This window comes from Archocentrus centrarchus, chromosome 17, assembly GCF_007364275.1.
Source record: "Archocentrus centrarchus isolate MPI-CPG fArcCen1 chromosome 17, fArcCen1, whole genome shotgun sequence".
In the NCBI taxonomy this organism is placed as follows: domain Eukaryota; kingdom Metazoa; phylum Chordata; class Actinopteri; order Cichliformes; family Cichlidae; genus Archocentrus; species Archocentrus centrarchus.
Genome location: NC_044362.1, coordinates 28,581,250 through 28,603,375, shown reverse-complemented (window position 1 = coordinate 28,603,375; position 22,126 = coordinate 28,581,250). Strand labels below are relative to the sequence as shown.

At 39.7% G+C, this 22,126-nt stretch overlaps 1 protein-coding gene across 3 annotated transcripts in view; it reads left to right on the top strand.

The window, feature by feature from the left end:
• LOC115795488 (contactin-associated protein-like 4) overlaps positions 1 to 22,126 on the top strand; it is a 128,728-nt gene that overhangs the window by 20,176 nt on the left and 86,426 nt on the right. For all 3 annotated transcript variants that reach the window (XM_030751435.1, XM_030751434.1, XM_030751436.1), the window contains exon 2: positions 14,370 to 14,480. In XM_030751435.1, the coding sequence (XP_030607295.1) occupies positions 14,370 to 14,480 (111 nt within the window). The remainder of the gene's footprint in view (positions 1 to 14,369; positions 14,481 to 22,126) is intronic.

Below are 22,126 nucleotides of genomic sequence, written 5' to 3'. Positions count from 1 at the left end.
TTGGTCAAATGTAGGAGCAATGGAGCAAATGTATTGATTGATATGTCAGCAATGCCCAAGTTCCCAAAAAAGTAAGGTTAAATATTTTTTTCTCTAAAAAAATAAAATAAAATTCGAGCCATAGAGGGATATTATTGCAAAGCATTTAGGAACCACAGCAACAGATTTTGGAAAGTTACACAGCGACGTCACAGAGTGCTGAAGCACTAACATTAGCATTAACATCAGCTTAAAATCTGTATGCTGGAAGCTTCATGACATTGAGTCCATGGCTGAGCAGCTTCTGCATGTGTAATATGTAGGTGGTCTAGTACTTTTGCCTGCATAGTGTATATAATCAGCTGCCTTTCCAGTGAGAGTTTCCTGAACTGCTGATGGACTTCTACAGTACTACACTGTCTTGGACTGCAGCTAAGGATTGTACTTCAAGGTCTGTTAAGCTGTCCCACTTGTGGAAGTCCAGAGCAGAACAAGAACTGCCATCCCAGCTGCAGTCCAAGATGGTGGAGCTGGAGTCTGTCCAACTGCAGGAGAGACTGCTGAATGATATAGAGGACTGCCATAAAGGCTACCTGGTCAGCCTGTAAGTAGGGAAACTTGAGCAGCTGAACTTTCAAAATTTTAGAGAGAATTTTGAACTAGCAAACTGGTTGCAGATGGTGTTCTTCTCTTGGATAAGTGGAATAAATATAAATAAAATGTGGAGATTAGTCACAACTTTACATAGACTTGGCAATCCCAAATAAAATCTAAGTGTGGGAAATACTGGTGATGCTCTTTTGTGAGGAACTGACTGTTCAGTACTTGACTTGTTTAGAGTTTAATTGAGAGATATAGCAGAAATGCTTTTTACAACTCAAGAGCTTGAAAAAAAAGGTGACTGGACTTAGCACGGTGGTTAGCACTGCTGCCTCACAGTTAGAATAACATCTCCACACAGACACCTTGGCCCAGGTGTCTGTGTGGAGTTTGCATGTTCTCCCTGTGTCTGTGTGGGTTTCTTCCCACAGTCCAAAGACATGCAGTAGGTTAATTGGTCACTCTTAATTGCCCATAGGTGTGAATGTGAGAGTGGATGTTGTCTGTGCTAGTCCGGCAGGCTGGCGACCTGTACAGGGTGTACCCTGCCTCTCGTCCTATGTCAGCTGGGATAGGCTCCAGCCCCCCCACGACACTGAACAGGATAAGTGGATTGATGGACTTATTTTTTTTGAAGAAGAAGTTTCACCTCTTATCCTAGAGACCTCTTCAGTTCTAAAACCAAAAGGCGGAGAGTCCCAGGTATTTAAACCCTAGTGGGAGGTGGACGTTGACCCCACTATTAATCATGTGCATCCTCACATGAGCCAAGTTGTGAAAAAAGGTGTGGGTTATTAGCACAAGGGGTTTTGGCTGAAACCGCTGTAAGACCTTGCCCCACCTTATCATGCAACCTATTCAGGTCACCTGAAGTAAGGTGTGAGTGGGGGTTGAGACGCCTGGGAGGAGAGCTCAAGACTGCATTGTAGGTAGCTGACACCTTTGTTCATTGCTGGCCATTCACAGTGAACACGGTCATTTCTTTTACTCCTAATTCAAACAATCTGTCGTCCCGGTCCAAAAGTACGGCTGAGTCTTGTCCTGTTGAGGTGACTCATCTGTTGTGCCATGTGTTTGTGGAGTGGCTGTTTAGTTTCTCCAATGTAGAGGTCAGAGTGCTCCTCACTGCGCTGCAAAGCATACACTGTGTTGCTCAGCTTATGACTGGGAGTTTTGTCCTTGGAATGAACCATTTTAAAGAAGTCCAGTTGCCTTTTTTTCCAAGCTCTTGAGGCTACCATGACCTGGATGTCTACAAAGATATATGCATTTGACGACATACCTCGGGTAAAACCATACCTTTTGTGGTAAGGGTTAATAGGAAAACTGCAGCTAATGTAGAAAAGTTAATCCCAAAGGTTGCCTAAAAAGGCCAGTTACCTCAGCTCCTAGTATACCCCCACAGTCAGGTTGTTTTAACCTTGAGTATAGCTGCTGGATTAACCTTTTCTTAACCATACTTGCCTTTCTATGGTCAGTATTTCAGTATAATGGACAACACTATAGATCACTGGACTGTGTTGAATATGTTGTTCTAGCGTCATTGACTCTGAGCACTGCTTATTTCATTTTTTTTAATTCAGTCTGTCATTCAATTTAATGTCTCACTTTTAAAATGAGATGCCTGGGTGATGCAAATATCTGGCATCATTTTTGCCTGAATGCGAGAACGAGACAAATTAAATAATTTTTCTGTGAAGATGTGTTGATCTTTTCAATTAAGAGTCAAATATATTCAAATCATTTACTTACTGTGGCTGACGGATTAGTAGATTTTTTTATTATACACATTTCCCCCCGGAGCCATCAGTACGAGTGATTTTTGCCTGCAGCATTCCCTCTAAATCTGCATAATTTTGTCATTATGATTCACAGTGAGTGAATGCTTTGGGTTTCAGCAGTGGCTGATCTGAACCCTCAAGAAACTCTGGTTTCTCAGCAGGGTCTTTCAACTTTTCTGTGCAGTAGTTCAAGTAAGATAAACCTGGCCATTTAAAGATGAACAGATTTTTAAAAAGTTGTCTTGCTGTTTTTGTCCACTTCATTTGGTTGATACCTGTATGCCACAAAGACTCTCACATCATTATTCATTGTGACATGTCTCAGAAAGAAGGATGATTGTTTTCTTCTTGGAAAGCAGTTGGTAGGTTATAATGCATAGTGGTGTATTCATTAGGATGCAGGTTGTGTGGGCTGTTCAATGACGCTAACAGGTCTGTTGACACCAAAGGAGAAAAACTATTGTTAAACTTAGTGTAGAGTACATGGTTGTTGTACAACAGACAGAATATTGTGCCATCTAGTGATTTTTGTTCTATTTTGCATGGTGAAAATGCTGATTGTACTTATGATTTAGGCTGATCAGACCAAAAAAAACAGCGTGAAATGGTTTAAGGTGCAGTGGTGATAAATAGCAGTTGAATAGCACGATAACAGAATGACTGAATAGCAGCATGGATTTTTAAATTTTTTTATTTATTACTTTATGAGAAGCTTAGCAGTTTTAACCCGAATGCACCCCTCACACATTTGAATACAGTCAAAGACAGATTCTCACCTTGCACCACCTTTCAGTGTTTAACTACTGCCTTAACAAGACTTTGCAGTGTTCACTGTATTACTTGGTAGTTATAGGGGAGACAAAAGATCTATCCATGTCTATAGATATCTATCTCTATATACAGTAGATCTCTCTCTCTCTCTCTTTTTATATATATATATATATATATATATATATATATATATATATATATATATATATATATATATATATATATATATATATATATATATATGCTGATTTTATATATATATATATATATATATATATATATATATATATATACATATAAAATCAGCATATACAGTTTCAGGAAGCCTTCCACGAGTTGGATCAGATGGTATGATGGCTGAAGTGGTTGTTCATATGGAGGGCTTGTTGACTGGTGTATATGAAATATGATTCAAGTGAAAACAGCTACCAGCTCTGTCCAGAATCGACCAACGATACCTGCAGAACACCTGTGAAGCTCGCTGTTAATGGGCTTTCGAGGTGTTAGTAGGCATACTTTGTTGCTTTCAGACAAAGGTAGTCTAATCATTTGCCTCATGTCTTCATGCTAAGTCAAGATGAGCTAGTTTGACCCCCAGAGTCACCTTTGTTTTACTAGTGTGATTGCTTCATACTGATTTCTGGCCCATGGGTCCAGCTGGCCTCAGGCAGAGTATGCCTGTAGTGTGATCCTAACTTTGAAAAGCAAAGATCATCAGCACTGTTAATAAATCAATGCATCACTATTTTCAAAAATTGCCCCAGTTAAGCAGCAAAATGCATAGAATTATAGACCTCATTCTGCTCTGAAGCAGGAGCACTTTTCAAAGGTGGAGAAAGTGTCTCAGTTCCTCGCTTGTACTTGCACTCTCTGAGAGGAACTGAAGCATACTTTGGCCCAAATCATTAAGCACAGTGTATGAGTGGATCTGCAGGGGAGGGGGGACATTTGTGCTCGGAAACAGTACAAGGCAACAACGCCTATCGTGAATACACCCTTAATCAGCTGCCAGTTTGAGCCTCATATGCAGTACAGACATGGTATTGATATTCTCTTAGTCAAAAAACTGCCTCTTAATATTTCAGTGTTACAATGACCTAATGTTTTGTTTTTTGTTGTCACGATAAAAATAGGGGTTCCTCTTATTGCAATTTACTATATATATATATATATATCCATCTGCTTCCGCACATCCTGTTAAGGGTCGCGGGGGGGCTGGAGCCTATCCCAGCTGTCATAGGGCGAGAGGCAGGGTACACCCTGAACAGGTCGCCAGCCTGTTGCAGGGCCAACACGGAGTGACAGACAACCTTTCACACTCACATTCATGCTCTCATTCACACCTATGGGCAATTTAGATTAGCCAATTAACCTAACCCCAGTAAGTGCATGTCTTTGGAATGTGGGAGGAAACCGGAGTACCCGGAGGAAACCCACGCAAGCACGGGGAGAACATGCAAACTCCACAGAGAGAGAGTTCATACAGGTATTTTATTAATAAAGCAATACTTTGGTTTATTAATACCTTTATTAATTGGTATATTAATACACCTTGGCCCAGAGATTCCACCCTGGGCCAAGGTGGAATCGAACCCAGGCCTTCCAGATGGTATTCTAACTGTGAGGCAGCAGTGCTAACCACTGCACCACCGTGCTGCCCTATATAAATATGCACATGTAATTTGGACTGTTGGCTACTTAGAACAGATATTTTTAGTAGCTGGAGAAAAATGGGAACCATATCATGAAAGAAAGCTTATCAGGATTTAGTGTTATTTCTTTGTCTTTCCCTCTCAAATTGCAGAATAAGTGAAAAAAAAAAAAATAAGAGACTGTTTGCGTGTCTGTTTCCCTTGTGGTACAGGGCAGGTTATCAAAGTCTGCTTTTCTATCCACTGTGCTGCACTGTCATTTTTTTTTTTTTTTAAAGTAATAATCCGCATAAATATTCTGTGGAAATAGTCTTCCTGGTTGCTAGTCTGTCTGCCAGCATAAATGAAATACTATACCCAGAATTATGTAAAATCATTCCCAAAGTATTGCTTTATTAATAAAATACCTGTATGAACTGTATTAAATTACTTATTTTGGGCATTTGCAGCTACAGTGTGGCTGTACTGTAGGTGGCTTGGTACATGCCATATGCTGGTCTAAAGCCTGATCAGCTTCTCTCATCTTGTGCTATTAATTATTTGTCAAAGCAATGCTAATTAAACCAGGAGAGGAGCGCTCCTGCCATGTCCTTACCTTCAGGGTATTAGTTAGCATAGTACACTGCTCTGCATTTCAATTAATCAATTAACAAGTCGGGCCACAGGCAGCTTTAGAACAGATATTGGCCCCTGTTGAATAATTCAACAATTTTAATCAGCTTGTTCTATCTATCAAGGCCGGAATATAAATCTTACATAATGTGTAAATGGAAAAAAAGAGAAGAAAGAAATGTTAGTGTATTTTTTGTTTACTGTTAGGGCTCATGTGAGCTGTCACTGCTTTTCTTTTAATGAGATCATTAGTTTATTTTTCTCAATTTTCCAGTCTACTTGCTACAGTAGTCATGTCTGCCTTTCATTTAGTTAAGTGAACATTATCTCTTTATTTTAAGCCTATACATAATCAATTGGAAAAAAATGAGATGCTCCTATTTGACATGATTAAAGCTGTATTTGGAAATTTTTAAATTGGGTCGCGAGTGAGCATAAAAGAAAACATTATGAAGGCTTATTTGCCCGAGGAAACATCCAGAATTCAGTTTATTTCTGTAAACAGCCATCAATGGATTTGGAAAATTTGGTAACAGATTTTTTAGACTGATGAGTTTTAAAGGAATGGAGGAGCTATAGAGTCAAAAATGGAGTGGTAGTGTTTGCCTGCGTCAGATGTCATTCTGTTAGCTTATTAAAAGGCCCTTATTGCTCTCACAGACATGCCTGTTTGAGGCTTTCCTTTACAGCTCACTGGGTTGTTATGATCTCAAATAATGCCAGTGCATAGATCATGTATACTGTAAATGAGTGTCTACTGAAATGGTGACCTAAGTCTATATTTAGTGGGGGTAGGGCTGATGGTAGAAGTGATTTGCTGAACGAGGAGTGTAACAGTTCAGACCCAAACACAGAAGACAGCCGGCAATCAAAGGTCAGAGGTCGTGCATTCAAGGACACTTAGCAAAGCAAACGAACCAGACAAATTGTAGGCAAAAAGCAAGGACCAGACAAAGGTGATATGCAAGGGGACCCAGACTGTTGTCCATTTTACTTTGATTTTCAAATAGTAGTTTTCAGTTGCACCAAAACAGCTTTCTCAGGTTTAGTAAAAGATTGTGGTTTGGCACAGCAAAAATAGTTGGTGTTGTATTTTGTGTGTGATAATATTCAAAGAGTAAAGTCTGTGATACAAATACTGAATAGTTTTGAATAAACTTGATTTAACAAATCTGTTACCTCAGGGAAGTCTTAGAGATGCACCAGTTTTTGCAGATTCCTTTTTTAAGAACTATAATTGTATATTCAATACCTCGTCTACAAAGTAAACAAATGTAAATGTTTTTCTTTTCTTCAATGCAAAATATTATTTTTGAAATAAAAGATTAAACTTTACCTCACGTAAAGTTTAATCTTTTATTTCAAAAAGTGTCTGATTAGGTTAATTGGTGCAAATATTTTTGTGTCCCCTTGCAGTTTAGTGAAGAGCTTCAGTGGTAACGACATGTGTGGCTGTAGCTGTACGCTCAACTATTAGCCTGCTGCTGTGTGTGTGTGTGTGTGTGTGTGTGTGTGTGTGTGTGTGTTGCACATGCATGTAATGGACTGGCTCATAATTGGACGTATGTGATGATGACCAACCAGTCACCGGTCAGGACTGAGAACACTGGAAACCAGTTGATTCTGGTACCTGGCCAGTCGATCGGTTATCCCTAAAACTGATCCCAAGAAAACTGTTCCAAAAAAAAACTACAAGAAAACTGTAGAAAACTATTTCTGTGAAGAAATCCTTTATCATAAAACGCCTAGTGCATCATAATTCACAGTTAGACAAAGATATGGATAAAGTTTAATGATGAGATTAATACTCTTGTTTTATTTCGGTTATGTCCTGTAGCAGTGAAAGGATTAGCTGTAAAAAGGATTGGTTATGAATAGTTTGTGGACCCACAGGATGAACTGGGACCCAGACAGGCAAATAGTTGAGAGAGGCTTTGTTAAAGATTAAGGAAGAAAAGTTGGAGAGGCTGGAGGAAAGGCTGGCAGGCTATGGCACACTGGGGGAACTGAACAGAGGGAGGAATGGCACGGAGCTGGTGAGGCTGGCAGGGAAAAACAAACAGGAGACCAACAACAAAAGCCATAAGGAAAGGGGGGGGGGGGGAAGCAGAAACTTTAGCAATTAGTCAACAGTGGTGGCAGTAGTATAGCCAGTAAATTTGTCAATCCATTAACAGAGGTAGTGATTTTATTCAAGAAAAAAAACTGGGGCTCCTCTGATTTCTGCTACATTGTGGTAAATGAGTTATCTTTGGGGTGTGAACTATTTATTGGGCAGTTACAGTGCAGACTGCACTTTTCTGCTGTGTAGAATAGTGCAGCCAAACTGGAATGGGGTTTAAGAGTGAGAACATTTACTTAAGCCCTTCTAGTTGTGTTGATGGATGCTGCTGCTCTTTTCTCAGATCAACTGTGTTTTTTTTTATTGTAGCTTCTTTTTTATAATAGAATTTTGAATAATGTAGTGTTGACCCACAAAAACAAACACACATCACTTTTTATTTTGCCGCTACACCCAGGCTCAGCCTCTTCGGGTCAAACTGGAGGTAGAAGTTGTGCATATTAGGAAAATAAACATTGGCATTTTTTTTTTTTTTTTTTGCTTGAGGATGATTGTTAGTGCTCTGGAGCAAAAACAGCCATAGCTGGAGCCTCATTATCCTGCTTACTTCTACGTGCTTTGAACAGCTAAATAAGCTGGCTACGTACATACTGACAGGCACTGAACTTTGGGTTTGTGGGGCTTATAGAGCTCTGAAGTGCAGCACCTTCTGTTTGCTGAGGTGATGGATGGAGCTCATCGGTATTCAGGGTCCTCAGTTTTGTCACGGACTCTGTGGGCACTTTCTATTCAGTAAAACAGTAAAGAAGTGGACAATGCAGGTGAATGAGCCGTGCTCTCCCTCCCTGTCTCTTCAGTGCCAAGTATTAGTGTGTCTGTCAGTCAGTGGTGATTAGTTGTGCTTGGCAATGCCAAAGCTTTGGCACTCCAGAGAATTTTTTTTTAATCTTTTGAGACTTTTTACTGTTGTCAGATTCACAGTTTATTCACCCCGAATAATAAAACTGACACTGTGGATGAATGGACAGGCTGTAGGAGTGAGGTTTAACGCTCATGCTCCTAAATCTAACTCAGGTACCAGATGATTAAACTTTCAGATGATGGAAGGATATTTTATTGAGATAGAAAGTATTGTCCCATCACTCAAACGTCAACATAATAGTTTTTTTTGTCAGTGGGGTTCTGCATTACACTGAGAACTTTCCTTCTTTTATTATTGTCACCTCAGGCAGAAAGAGCAGCTTTTCTCATCTCTATTAGATAAGCGAATTGTGTTATTTCCCACCTTAGTATTTTCTCATATCCATTCTATATTCTGTTACAGGCTAAGAAGACAAGTATCTGCAACCTGGATCTTTCTCCAATATCCTACAGTACTTTCTCTGAAGTGCTCTTATCTTGACGCAAAACAGCTCTCATTTCCCCAGTGTCATTCTCCATAATAGGCCATCTAATGTCATAAAAATGTGTTTTGTTATTTGCTGTTGAGTGTTTTATGGCTCAGACACCTTTAACTCCTCACTCTTGGAAGTCTAAAATGTAAATGCCAGGAGAGATGTGTTATTATGCGAGTCTACCCCCAATTATTAAATGTCGAGGCTAACACCAAGACTGGAGGTGTGCTTGTTTTCAGGAAGGTGCAGCAGTTTAATATTCAAGAAGGCTCTCTGCCCAACACAGCCAGGGTCAGTGTTGAGGTTCGTTGGCTGCAGAGGCCAGCAGGTATTCAACATTTAGCTCCATTTTCCTCTGAGCCGTCTGTGTTTGTGCTCTACTGGTCACACTGTCAGGGATGTCGGCTCTTAAATGCCACAGCGCTGCTGAAGAAAACTGGCCCGGTGTTTTTAAACTCCACTGCTCTCCCTCTTGAGTGTTGCCTCAGCGAGGCTGTGCTCTCACCACACATTATCTCCTCAGGGATTGCAGCACTCTGCATTGTAGAGCCGTCCCTCTCATCTCACCTCTTCAGACTACTGTAATTCACCTGCTTTTCATACTGAGAGCTCCTCCACCCCCACCCCCACTCAAGTGTCTGCCAGTACAAGATCTGGACAAACAAGACTGAAAGCAAGAACTTAAGAGGACAAAAGAGACGTCTTCTAATGATTGTTCAGTAGGTGGTAGCATTCAAAACGGTGGCATTAAATATGTACTAACGTTGAAACAAATCTGTTACTATTCACAGAATTATGAAAGATGTGCAAAATAGCTGTGATATACAGGAGTTTGCAAACAATAGGGTCAGTATATGTACAAGTAATGCCTTATGACCTAAAAACTTGGGCTTTAACTAAACCCAGTTTCTAATTTTTTACACTTTAATCTGTATGTTGTCAAAGAGACACAAAGTGCTTAATATGGTCATCTCAGGTGACAAATGGCTGTGAGCTCAGAAGCCCGACCCACAAGCTGTTCAAACCTTCTGTTTATGAGCAGCACCCATTCAGGAGAAAGCTGGCTCAAAGGGAAGGAATCTAACAAGCTTGTGTGTGACAGTGGATGAAGCCAAGACTCAAGTATAATATAAAAAATATTTTGCAAAGCTGTTTTAGCAGAGTCCAAAGATAAAAATATTTGGTTTACGGATGATGTCCTGCAATAAAAGCGTCACTTCATTAATTATGCAAAATCATAATTTGACTGTTTGCTTGTTTGTTTGTTTTACATATTTTGTTACTGTAACTTTAAGTGGTATGCTATTTGGGGCTTGAGTAGCAGTGGTTCCTAAATGCTTCCAGTTTGCAATTATATCACTTACAGTTGATTGTTGCAGTGATGGCATCCTAGCACAGTACCACGCTCAAATTCAGTGTGTTCAGTCTTTAGAACAACCCATCCTTTCAAATGTTTCTAAAGGCAGACTAAATGGCTACATTCCTCATTTTACACTCCTGTGGCAATGGGACCGAACACATCTGAATTCAGAGCTTAGGAGGTGTGGCCCCATACTATTGTCCATATTGTGTCTGTTGAATATCGATATTGTGAAATCTGTGTCACTCATTTAAATGGCATGGTACTTCTCATCAACAAGTAAAAGCACTGGACCTTGATGAATGCCGGGAGGCGGATGAAGACCTTGTGTTGTTGAAATGAAGTGTGCTGATGTTGACAGAGTAATCGAAACTAAAGCCTTGTTGTCAGAGTTGTGGGCCCAGATCCTATTGCTGCGTGAATCATAGTAATTGGCTCTTGTCTCTGTGGTGGAGAACAACATCCATTAACAGAGAGGATTTAGAGGGAGGCAGTGTTAGTTTGGCTTTAGTTTAGAGTTTGCAGCTCGAGAGGAAAACTATGAATATTTATGGGGCTGGCATTCGGGAATGTGTGTGTATATCCGTGGGATATGATTTCGCTGTGCAGACCAAAGACAATCTCGTAAAACAAAATTTCATTTGTTTTGTATGTTGATTTCTTCTATTTGCACATATCCAGTCTTAGTGCCTTAAATCTTGGGTAGGCAAGATGCGTTTGGTGTCAGTACAGGAAAAAAAGAAAATCAATTATAACCTTTCAGCATATTGTAATTCAAGTGGTCCAAAGGAAACCAGATTCCTGCTCTTCCTCTGCGCTCTGTTTTCAGGTTTTAGACACAGCAGCCTGTGAAGGGAGACTTCAGCCATTCGCTGCTGTTTCAGACCAGATCAGGTGGGGTTTCAATTCTGGGTGAAAACATCAGGACTGGCTTAATTTTACCACAAAGCCACATACTTGTCTGGTGGGAGAGGCTTAAAACAGAGAGGGGAGAACTCCAGGAGATGGATGGCTGTTTGTTTGTTTTTCTAGATGTCTGCTTACTGCAGCTTTATTTAACTGTTAGAATCAAGTGTGTAAAGAATAATTTTTACCCCTCAGCAGGTATTGTCGTCACCCTGGCATCGAGCAACGTGGACACCATCCTTTTTGAACATAACTCAAGAACGAAGCGACGTAGGATTTTTAAATTGATACCATAGATGCATCTTCTAAAAAATCTCAGATAATGTTCAAATATCAGAGGTCAGGTTTTCTGAAAATCTTGTGAACATGGTAAATAATAATGTAACAAAATATGTAAAAAAAAACCAAACGAAAAACAAGCAAACAGTCAAATTATGATTTTTTTTGCATAATTAATGATGTGATGCTTTTATTGCAGGACATCGTCTGTAAAGCAAATGTGAGAAACATGCAAAGGTTTCCTCTGGCAACACTGATTCATCCACATCCATATCCAGCCTTAAATGAGTCACTCAGGATGCCATTCATCTCCACAAGGCGACATGATTGCAACATTCATTTATCTATTGAGGCAGAATTACACCATTTACTCATCCAACTGGACATTATTAGACTGTTCATTTATCTAATATGCGGCCATTACAGCTGAAAGACCTGTTTCCACCCGGGGAACATTAAACCTGCTTCTCAATGATTAGGCTCCACTCTGCCACTCATATTGTTAGATTCAGAGTCGATAGGATTGATGAATGGCTGTCGTATGAAACTCTCATTAGATGTTAGTGTTTTCAATTTTAAGGACTATTTGCTTCTCCAAGCATTGTCTGAAGGCATTAAAAGCCCCTCAGCCATACTGGCTAAATCAAAATGCACCGTGGTGAAGTTGAAAGCAACACTGTGTTTCTTTGATCCTGAAAAGGTGATCATTTGGAGATACAAGGCTCCTCTCCTACTGTTTATAACAATTCATTGGTTTTCACACACGCTAAGAGATGGAGACTAATCCATCTCCAACTGTGTCTGATATTGTGATATCCTCAGTGTGGTTTCTGTTGTTGATTTCTATTATATGAATCACTCAGATGTGTTTTCCGCTCTGAAGACAAGTTTGGGCACTGTAATCCAAGCTCTTTTAAGATTTCGATTTGCTCAGTGAGACTGGAGACGAATGTGAAAGGCCTGCTCTGACATGAAACTTACAACTGATAACACTCCAAGTTTGTTTTGCTCTCAGTGGTATTTTAATGAGGCAAAAAATCTGATGCTGTTGTAAGTTAACTTTAGAGAACAACTATATTTGTGGAGTTGGCATTCGTGAATCTTTGTGCATGTCTGGGTGACATGATACACTGTGCAGACTAAAGGCAATCTCATAAATAACAATTACATTTTGTCTTTTTTATTATATAGTATGTTATTTTTCAATCTATCCAGGTTATTTATGTTAACGCTTGGGCAGACAGCATGCTTTTTCAACAAAAAAAAAAAATCCTTAATATTTTTAGCATATTGTCATTGAAGTGTGTAAGGGGAAACCAGACTAACAAGAGCAACAAAAACAAAAAACGGCAGATATATACAGTGTATATGCAATTACCAGTTTCAAAAATGAAAGTGGATATGCTTCATCTGTTACAGAGAACATCAGAACATCTGTGTAAAACACTGATCAAGCATAGCATTATGACCACTTGCCAAATACCGTTTGTCCCCCTTTTGCTGACAAAAAAAGCCCTGACCTGTTGGGGCATGAAGTCCACCAGGCCGTTAAAGGTATCTGGCACAAAGATATTAGTGACAGATCCTTTATCCTGTAAGTTGTGAGGATCAGACTTGTGTGTCCAGCACATCCCACAGATGGTCAGATGGATTGAGATCTGGGGAATTTGGAGGCTAAGTCAATACCTTAAACTTGCTGTTGTGCTCCTCAAACTGTTCCTGAACCATGTATGCTTTGTTGCAAGGCGCATTATTCTGCTGAAAGAGGCTACAGCCATCAGCAAATACCGTTTCCATGAAAACGTGTACATGGTCTGCAACAATACTTAGGCAGGTGGTACATATCAAAGATTCCCAAAGCGTCACACCGCCCCCGCTGGCTTGCCTTCTTCCCATACTGCATCCTGGTGTCAGGTGTTCTCCAGGTAAGCGACATACACACACCCAGCTATCTATGGGATATCAAAGAAAATGTTATTCCTCAGACCAGGTCACCTTCTTCCATTGATCCGTGGTCCGGTTTTGATGCTCATTGTGCCCATTGTTGGCACTTTTGGCAGGTCACAGGAGTCAGCACGGGGACGCCGACTCTCCTGTGACTATGCAGCCCCATATGCAACAAATTGCAGTGCACTGTGTATTCTGACACCTTTCTATCAGAACCAGCATTAATGTTTTCAGCAATTTGAGCTACAGTAGCTCATCTGTTGGATCGGACCACACGGGCCAGCCTTTGCTCCCCCTGTGCATCAGTGAGCCTTTGGCCACCCATGACCCTGCCACCACCACTGTTCCTTCCTTGGACCACTTTTGATAGATAATGACCACTGCAGACTGGGAACACCCCACATGAGCTACAGTTTTGGAGATGCTCTGACCCAGTCGTGTAGCCATCACAATTTGGCCCTTATCACACTCGCTCAAATTCTTACACTCGCCCATTTTTCCTGCTTCTAACATCATCTTTGTGGGCATAATGTTTTCATGCTTCCTAATATATCCCACCCACTAATGGTGCCACGATAAAGAGATAATCAGTGTCATTCACTTCACCCATCAGTGGTCGTAATGTTATGCTTGATCGGTGTGCAATATGAATGGGTTTTGAAGAAACACACAAATGCAAAAGGATTCTAAACATTAACTTTAAGTCAACATTTGTTTCATCTAGCACCAACAAAGTATATACTAAGAGAAGTGCAGGGACCTGAGAGTAATCCTTCATTTGCTCTACAGGTACGTGAAAGGTCATGTATTGGTCATTATGTGCAGCTCCTAATAATTTCCCTCATTTCCATTTTGTCTGCAGTGCAGAACATTTTGAAAGCACAAACATTCAACCTCTCCAGTACTGCTGTGTCTTTTTGGCCATTTTGAACCACAGAATTTCACAAAGACTGCACTTTTAAAAAGATTTTATATCAAGCTCTAAACATATGTTTTTTTTCCTCTGTGTTTTTCATTGGGTGACAGAGGTGTGTGATAGCCCACTGGTCTCCAACCTGCCACCATCATCCTTCAAGAGCTCCTCCCAGCTGTCCAGCAGCCATGCACCAGGCTTTGCCAAGCTCAACAGAAGAGACGGTGAGGTTTATGCTGTTGTTGTTGCTGTTGTTGAATGGGTCATTCAGTGGATAATTGTTGTTTTTAATGGCACTGTATTTTAATACAAAGTTTCAAAGCTTCTATATATAGATAAATGGTAAATGAGTCACCTGAAGGCACTTTTCACCACAAGGTGAAGACCTTAAAGTATTTGGGAGAAAACCAAACAATCTAACAGCCCCCCTATGAGCAAGCACTTTGCAAAGATGGGAAGGAAATGTCCCTTTTAACAGTAAGAAATCTCCAGCAGAACTAGGCTCAAACTGGGGGGGGAGGCATGCTACAGTGGTATATATATATATATATGTGAAGAGTGACTGGAGAAGAAGTGCTCAGTGCATCATAGTGCATCAAGTACCGCAGCAATCTAAGCCTATAGCAGTATAAGGGTCATGTTCATGCCGGCCTGCCATTCACAGACGTTGGCTGTGAAGCGCAACTTCTCAGCTTTCAGAAACCGTTTGAATTTTTCCGATAGGACAAATGGTCGCGTAATTAAGGTAATTCAAAGAACGTTTGATCAGACGTCTCAGAGGTGATGCGTTAACCAGCTGTTCACGGCAAGTAAGGGCAGGTAACAGGTGTATCGGCGGCGATCACCGCTGTTAAAGGGTTGATTATTAAATGATTATTAAATGCCTTGCCAGTTGGGATCTGCTGCAGGATCATGCAATGACCTCACTGTGGATGGAGTACACGGGGGTGCAGGAGAAGCTCTGGTGACAGCTGGTAGGGATGCAGGTTTCTTTTGGGAGCTTGGTCCAGTTGAATTCCCTGCAATGCTCGGTGATGGAAGCGGAGACTTCTCCTTAGTGGAGCCAGCGGAATATCCTGGGAGCATGGGATGGAATTAGGACAAGTCAGTGATTGCTCTTGCTCTTTTGTACTGTGGTTCAGGGCTTCATTGACTATGGAGCGGAGCATTTTGTATCCAGTGTGCTCCATGGATCTAAAGCACGAGATTAGGCTGGTCCTGGCCATGGCACAGTAGAGTTGCAGAGTGATTAACTGGTCCAAAAGCTACCAGAGAGTTTATTTAGTCTGGTAGAAGGTGAAGATCCTTTGCTCCAGTTCTGTGATTTTTTTTTCTTTTTCTTCAAGTGAGACAGCTTGCACACCCAGGTGGGAAGGTAAGTGGTGACATTCTGAAAAACTCAGACAAATGAGCCATATCAACAGTTGGTTATAAGCTAACGTTATTCCAGCTAACTTTAGGCTTTAGTATCCTTTAACAAATACGTCACTTTCCTTCCAATAAACAGCTTGATTATATTCTCACGTTGCATTTACAATGTTAAATTCACTTTAAAAAATTCAGGTAACAGTGGGTAACACTAGGGCTGCAACTAAAGATTAATCTGTCACTTATTTTATCGATTAGCCAATGATTATTTCAGTCTTACCTCACCTGTTCAAGCCTGCCCACCTGTTAACATCACCTTGCTGTCTCTTCTCACAATTAAAATAATGACCCATAAACATACGAGTTTTGAACTAATCCAATGTATTTTAACATTTATGTGACCCTCACAATAAATTTCAAATAAACAATGCATATTAAAGTGAACTAAATATTTTTAAATGAAAATATAATGTGCAAATAAATAAAAATGGTCTCTGTCCAAAAGTTTAAGTAAGGCTTCAAATTAAATCAGAGTTTACAGATGATTCAGTTCATGAAGAGGTTTACTATTCAGAATGAACACAAGAAAAAGAAAATAGACAACGTATCTGCTCCTATTGTCCTTCACTCGTTAGCTAACATAACTGAAATGCAAACATCATCCATGAGAGCTTGTTTTTGACAGGTAAACTAACAGAAACATTAGCGTACGAACATTAACAGGTATCACCGACGCACTAACGTTCCCATCCAGAGCTGACGTCACAGCTCCAGGGTGCCGGCGTTTTAAACGCTCAGTGTTGCAGTGATGCTGCCGTGGAAGGAAAGCTCTGCTTTGCACAGTCTGCATTCAGCTTTATTTTTGTTTCTGTGAAATGCTTCGACACCTTCTCCACCCCCTCTGTTCCACAATCGTTATGTTGTTCATGTTACTTTCTTCTTCATTGGTATTGTTGTTATTGGCAGACAATGGAGGCAATACTGCCCCCATATCTACCTGTAGTGTATTGCAGTTTTAAAAAAAGAATCACGTACGTGGTTTTAGAATGTGACGCATTGACATTAAAATTCCACATCAACTAATTTTTGTAGTCAACGTCATTGATTACGTTGATAAATAAACCCTAGGTAATACCTTCAAAAACAGCAGAGCTTACTAACAGAAAAGTTCTGGATAACTCTCCAACAGCAGCTCACCTCAGCATCACTCATTGGTCAAAAGCTTCACTGACTCATAGGCTATCGGGCTCCTTTCACATTTTATGGCCTCCTTAAGAGTAAATGGATGTGAATGTGTCACACTGGCCATGTTGACAGCTAAGGCAAACAGGGTACTGACAGCCTATTCTTACCATAGATTAATGCCAGCTAGAGCATTTGAGGTGACTGTAAAAAACGTAACATACAGCAAATATGATGCATATCAGTTTTTCATCCCTGATTTATTGCTAAGTATTATATCATTCAAGTATGTTAAACAGTGTGTACAAACAGTGTTTTTTTATACAGAGACAGCAGCAGAAAGCTTCCAGCCATCATGGAGAAATGCAGAAAGGCTGATCACAGCCATTATGGAGTACAGATTAAATTTGCTCTAGAAATACATTTTTCTTAAATATAGATGGGATGATTCAAATGATCTTATGTATCTGTTTGTTGGTAAGATGCTTTTTGAGTGGAGAATGGCATTTTAATACTGAGGAGTTGCACTGCAGCAGTGGAGATCAGCTGAGGAAACATTTTTGTGAAGCTCTGGACTCAAAGCACAAAACAAAGTTTTTTTTTTCTTTACTCAATTTACTCAGACAAACAGGCAGCACACTAGTGACTAGTTTAGAGGTAGAGAGAGGATCAGAATAATTTATGAGACAAGACAAAACAGAAGAATGCATCGGTTGCTTTGTCTTTATTCTCTATTGATGCCATTTGTATTGGACGCTGATACTAGAAGGATAACTGTGTGGTGTTTGTTTGTCCAGCATGAGAACCCAGCAGGGAATCCTGTGCTGGATGCTGATGTGAAGCTTTGACAAAATGAAGATTGTGGTTTGTTGTGGCACTTTCTGCAGGGAGCAGGCTTCAGTGCTTTATCCAGACATCAAAGCTCTAAATCAGCTGGGAGGGTGAGATGGGTTTAATCTGGATCTGAATGATTTTCTCCACCTGGGAAACAAAGAATCAGAGCATGGAAAAATTGTGCTGCAGCCGAGCCTGTTGCCAGTTTGTTCTTTGTTTCCTTACAAGTCAGTGACTGTGCTCTGAAATGCTGCTTAACTTAAAGTTAACGATGAACCAAGTTTTCTTTTCATTGTACATTGTATAATGAATATATGGAAAGTGTAGAGATTTTGGCATGTCACAGAGCAAAGGTTGTGATAAGTAATAAAAATGAGGGAACAAACGTGGATGCTGTAATAGTCTGGTAAATCAACTGAAGGTAGCTTTAAAATGAGAACAAATCGAACAAAAAAAATTAACAGGATTAAAATTATGGAAACCAAACTTAAAGAACAAAAATAGACGCAAACACAAGTGTGCACCAAATCTCAGTTTCTCTCTAAAGAGTTCAGCAACTTTCTCACACAGGTACACCTTAGGCCCCTAAAGCTTCTTATCTATATAAGAGCCACCTACCAAGTGGCTGAAATGTCCCATTCTGAGCATTTGTGCACTTAGAACATTTCATAAAAGTGTTCTAACTTTTACTTTCACAACAGTAATATCTAATCCACAAAACGTGAATACTGTGTTATGCATGAACTGTGACATGGTTGCCAGACAACCATCTACCAGCAGACTAAAATGACATTTATATAAAGAGTAGGACCTGAGCATTGAAGGGGACCCACAAAAATGGGCTAATTTTTGTAAAATGCCTCAATAAGAGGGTCACACCACGGAGCCTCAAAAAAAGAAAAGGTTCTTAATTGTCCCGCAGCACTCAAGATCCCACGTGAAAAAAGTAAAATAGCAATGAGGAACAGTGAGTCTCAAGATGAAGGACGATCTAGACAGGAAAACAAGATCTACCACCCTGTATTTTTTTAAAATTTCTTAGTGCGATTAAGTATATAAGTTGGCAAACAGCATGAACAGACCAGACTTTATGGCTTCATGAGCATGTACTATTAAATGATAAATTAATGAATACATTTGCTTGCTTCAGTTGTTTGAGCATGGCATTGTGCTTTCTGGCTCATTGTCACACTGCCGTGACTTACTGCCATTCAACTTTTGATTATGGCACAATGCTGGCACTGCTGTTTCAACATGAAAACTACCATTAACTAAACAGGAGAAAAAATGAAAAGGATTCAGTGTCACATTTTTCAGGAGACTCTCAAAAAGTTCTAGAAACATTCCTACCAACCACATACATGATGATGTATATCAGAATTCCTTACAGATTCTTATTTCAACTAATTGAACTGCAGTTGTGCATCGGGGCTGCTGTCTGCTACATCCTGCAGCAAGAAAGTCTTGCTATGAAGGGCGTCTCTGCAAAAATGTTAAGCACATAATTTGCTGGCTTTGGAAGTGATAGAGCAGCAGCTGTAATAGGCCAATAGAGAGAAGCAGCCACACTCCTGTGTGGAAAGATCAGCCCTAATCTGACAGTCATGGACTGCACAGTTAGAACCTACGGTTCATGATGCTGAAAAACACATTACAGAGCAGCCATTTTTACATATTTATTGACTCATAAACTCCAAAATTCTGCTGTTGACCTCTCTTCCTGGAGTCAACCAAATTTTAAGCACCATTTTCAGTTTCAGTGACACAAAATTAGTAAAGTTTGATGACATTTATTTCATATATTTTGGGTGTAAACCAGTTGTAATGTTGTAATCTATGTTTTTCATGATGATTTAGGAAATCTATGTTGTATTATGCATTGTAGCTGACAAGAGATGGTAGCAGTTACATTCTGATGACAACAGCATACATAACACTTTATGTACAATATTATGTATGCTAATGATTTCCAGAATTTATTGTGGTCCTATATTAAATGTTTCATTGTTGATCATTGAGTCTAGTCTCATTTCCATATAATGCCATTTTGCCAGAAATATGCAAAGGCTATCCCCTGGCAACAGTGCCAGGATAGTCAGACTGCTCTCTTTTCACATAACTGCTTGTTCAAGATTACTTGAGGCCACATTTTAAACAGCCATATTTTATCCCAAGTTATGATCTATTCCTGAACCTAACCAAGTAGTTCACAAGAACTCAGTGAGTGAAACAGTATGCTGCTGTCTCCAGGTTCACAGTCTTCTTATTGACTCCAACACCAGCACCCCATCAATTTTAATTTATATTAGACTTCTAATTATTTTTTACAAGAACCCTTTTAATGTTTAAACCTTTACGTTCTACTTGTTCAGTGCCAAAAACTTACCAGTTTGTTTTGAACATAGATGAGCATTTAGCAGCTAAAAAGCCAAATATTTCTTTCAGGAGTTGGTGAAGACTAAAAGAGAGCTTAAATGAGAGTGAGCAGTGGATTTACAGTACATTCACCAAGTGACAACAATCCATTTGCTGGATGCATATGAAGGTGGCTGGCAGCTCTAAATTATAATAATTTGTCAGGTTTGCACCCCCAAGTGGCCAGATTAAAAATAATAATTAATGAGCAATTCAGTGCCATGAGTGTCAGGTCACACGCGATAGTCGTGGTTCATAACTGTAAAAATAATCAGTAATCATGTCAAGCTGAGAAAACGTAGAGATTAGGAGTAGGAGTGTAATGAACAGCCACTGTGCTGCTGATGGCATCATAAATCAGGTCCAGCTGTCATTTCACGACTGCATATTTCAGATCTAGCTGTAGTGGCAGATCAGGAGAGCGGCGTGTGTCACATTTCCTTCCCAGCTGTATTAATGGTGCAAAGCCCACACGATCCCGGCTGTTTGCTGAGGAAATCGATGAATTAATGAAAGCCTCCATCTCATTTTAAACTTCTCATGCTGCTGCTGCTGCTGCTGCTGCTAAAACTCTGCCTGCTGTAGCTGTTCTCAGAGGAGCAGCTTCACTTTCAGTTCATTTATTCGCTAAATGAACAGGGATTATCAAAGCCCTGAATTACCTCCTATGTGTAAATGCATGTATTATTAAATGTGGGCTTTTACTTTAAAGATTTTCTGTCACTTGACTGACTCAGATTGTTGTCATTAGGTTCACTGTAAAAGTTCACATCTTGGTGATTGACAGGAAGTGGATGGTGAGTGCCTTACTGACACTGTCCTCAAAAAATTAAGATAGCTTTTTTTTTTTTTTTTTTTTTTTAATCTAATTTAAACTTGTAATCCTCAAAATGAGCTTTGTAAAACATTTTGAAGTATCTTTTACATATCTTTACTTCTCAACATTGTTTCTTAATAACCATGACTGGAAAAACATCTCATTTTGTAGCTTTTTGTAGAATACATCCCACTCAAAATCTATCTGCTGCACTGAAGAAAAAATTTGTTCACAGGCCGAGAGGGATCTTAATCTTCCTCTGAACAATATTCGGTATTTCACCATTTATTTTACAATATACCAAAATCATCACATGGGATGAACACCAATTGGTTGAATTATTCAAGATTATTTAACACTAGATGAGACTAAAAGGCCACTGACTTGCTTGACTACACCATTGAGTTGCTTGGCTTGCTTGACTACAGTGATAACACCAGTGTACGCTAATGGCTGCTTAACTCTAAGAAGTAACCATAAATTATAAAACAGCTTGCAGGCATTACCCATTGGATCATTATCTGCAGTGAGGACGCTCTTGATCATATGCCCAAAATTCACTGTGGAAATTTTGCGGTTTAAAATTGACTGTGACTGATGGTTGATGATATTGTGGTGTATTGTTAAACAATGTTTTTCAATTTCTTCATATATTAAAAAAGATCAAAAGGTTAACTTTTGATCTCTGTATGTTTCAAGAAAATAAATTGGATATTTTTCATAGCAAGAGAATAAATGACTAGATAGTTACTTATTGCACTAATTTTCCATTTTTAAGCAGTCTCAGATGTTCAAATATGTAGACACATGCAAGGTGTGTTTAAATGTTCTGCATCTCTGCTCATGAAAAGCAAAAAAGAAACAAAACCAAAAAACATAGCTACCGTATTTTTCGGACTATACGTCGCTCCGGAGTATAGGTCGCACCAGCCAAAAAATGCATAATAAAGAAGAAAAAAACATATATAGGTCGCACTGGACTATAAGTCGCACTTTTTTTGGGGGGGGGGGGGTGATAGAATCCGAGACCCAGAGCAGAAATTCCATCTTGAACGGCAATTTAAAATAATAATGGATTAAAGAACAGGACGAACACGGTTACGCCTACGTTATGCTAACGTAGCACATTCAGCTACATGACGCACAACGAACACGTGTTCGGTATTGTAACGTTGTAAACACACTTCCAAAGTCGGCGATATTCACAACAAAGGTCGTCTTTATTAACAGAAAAACAGCTGCTGTAGGCCACAG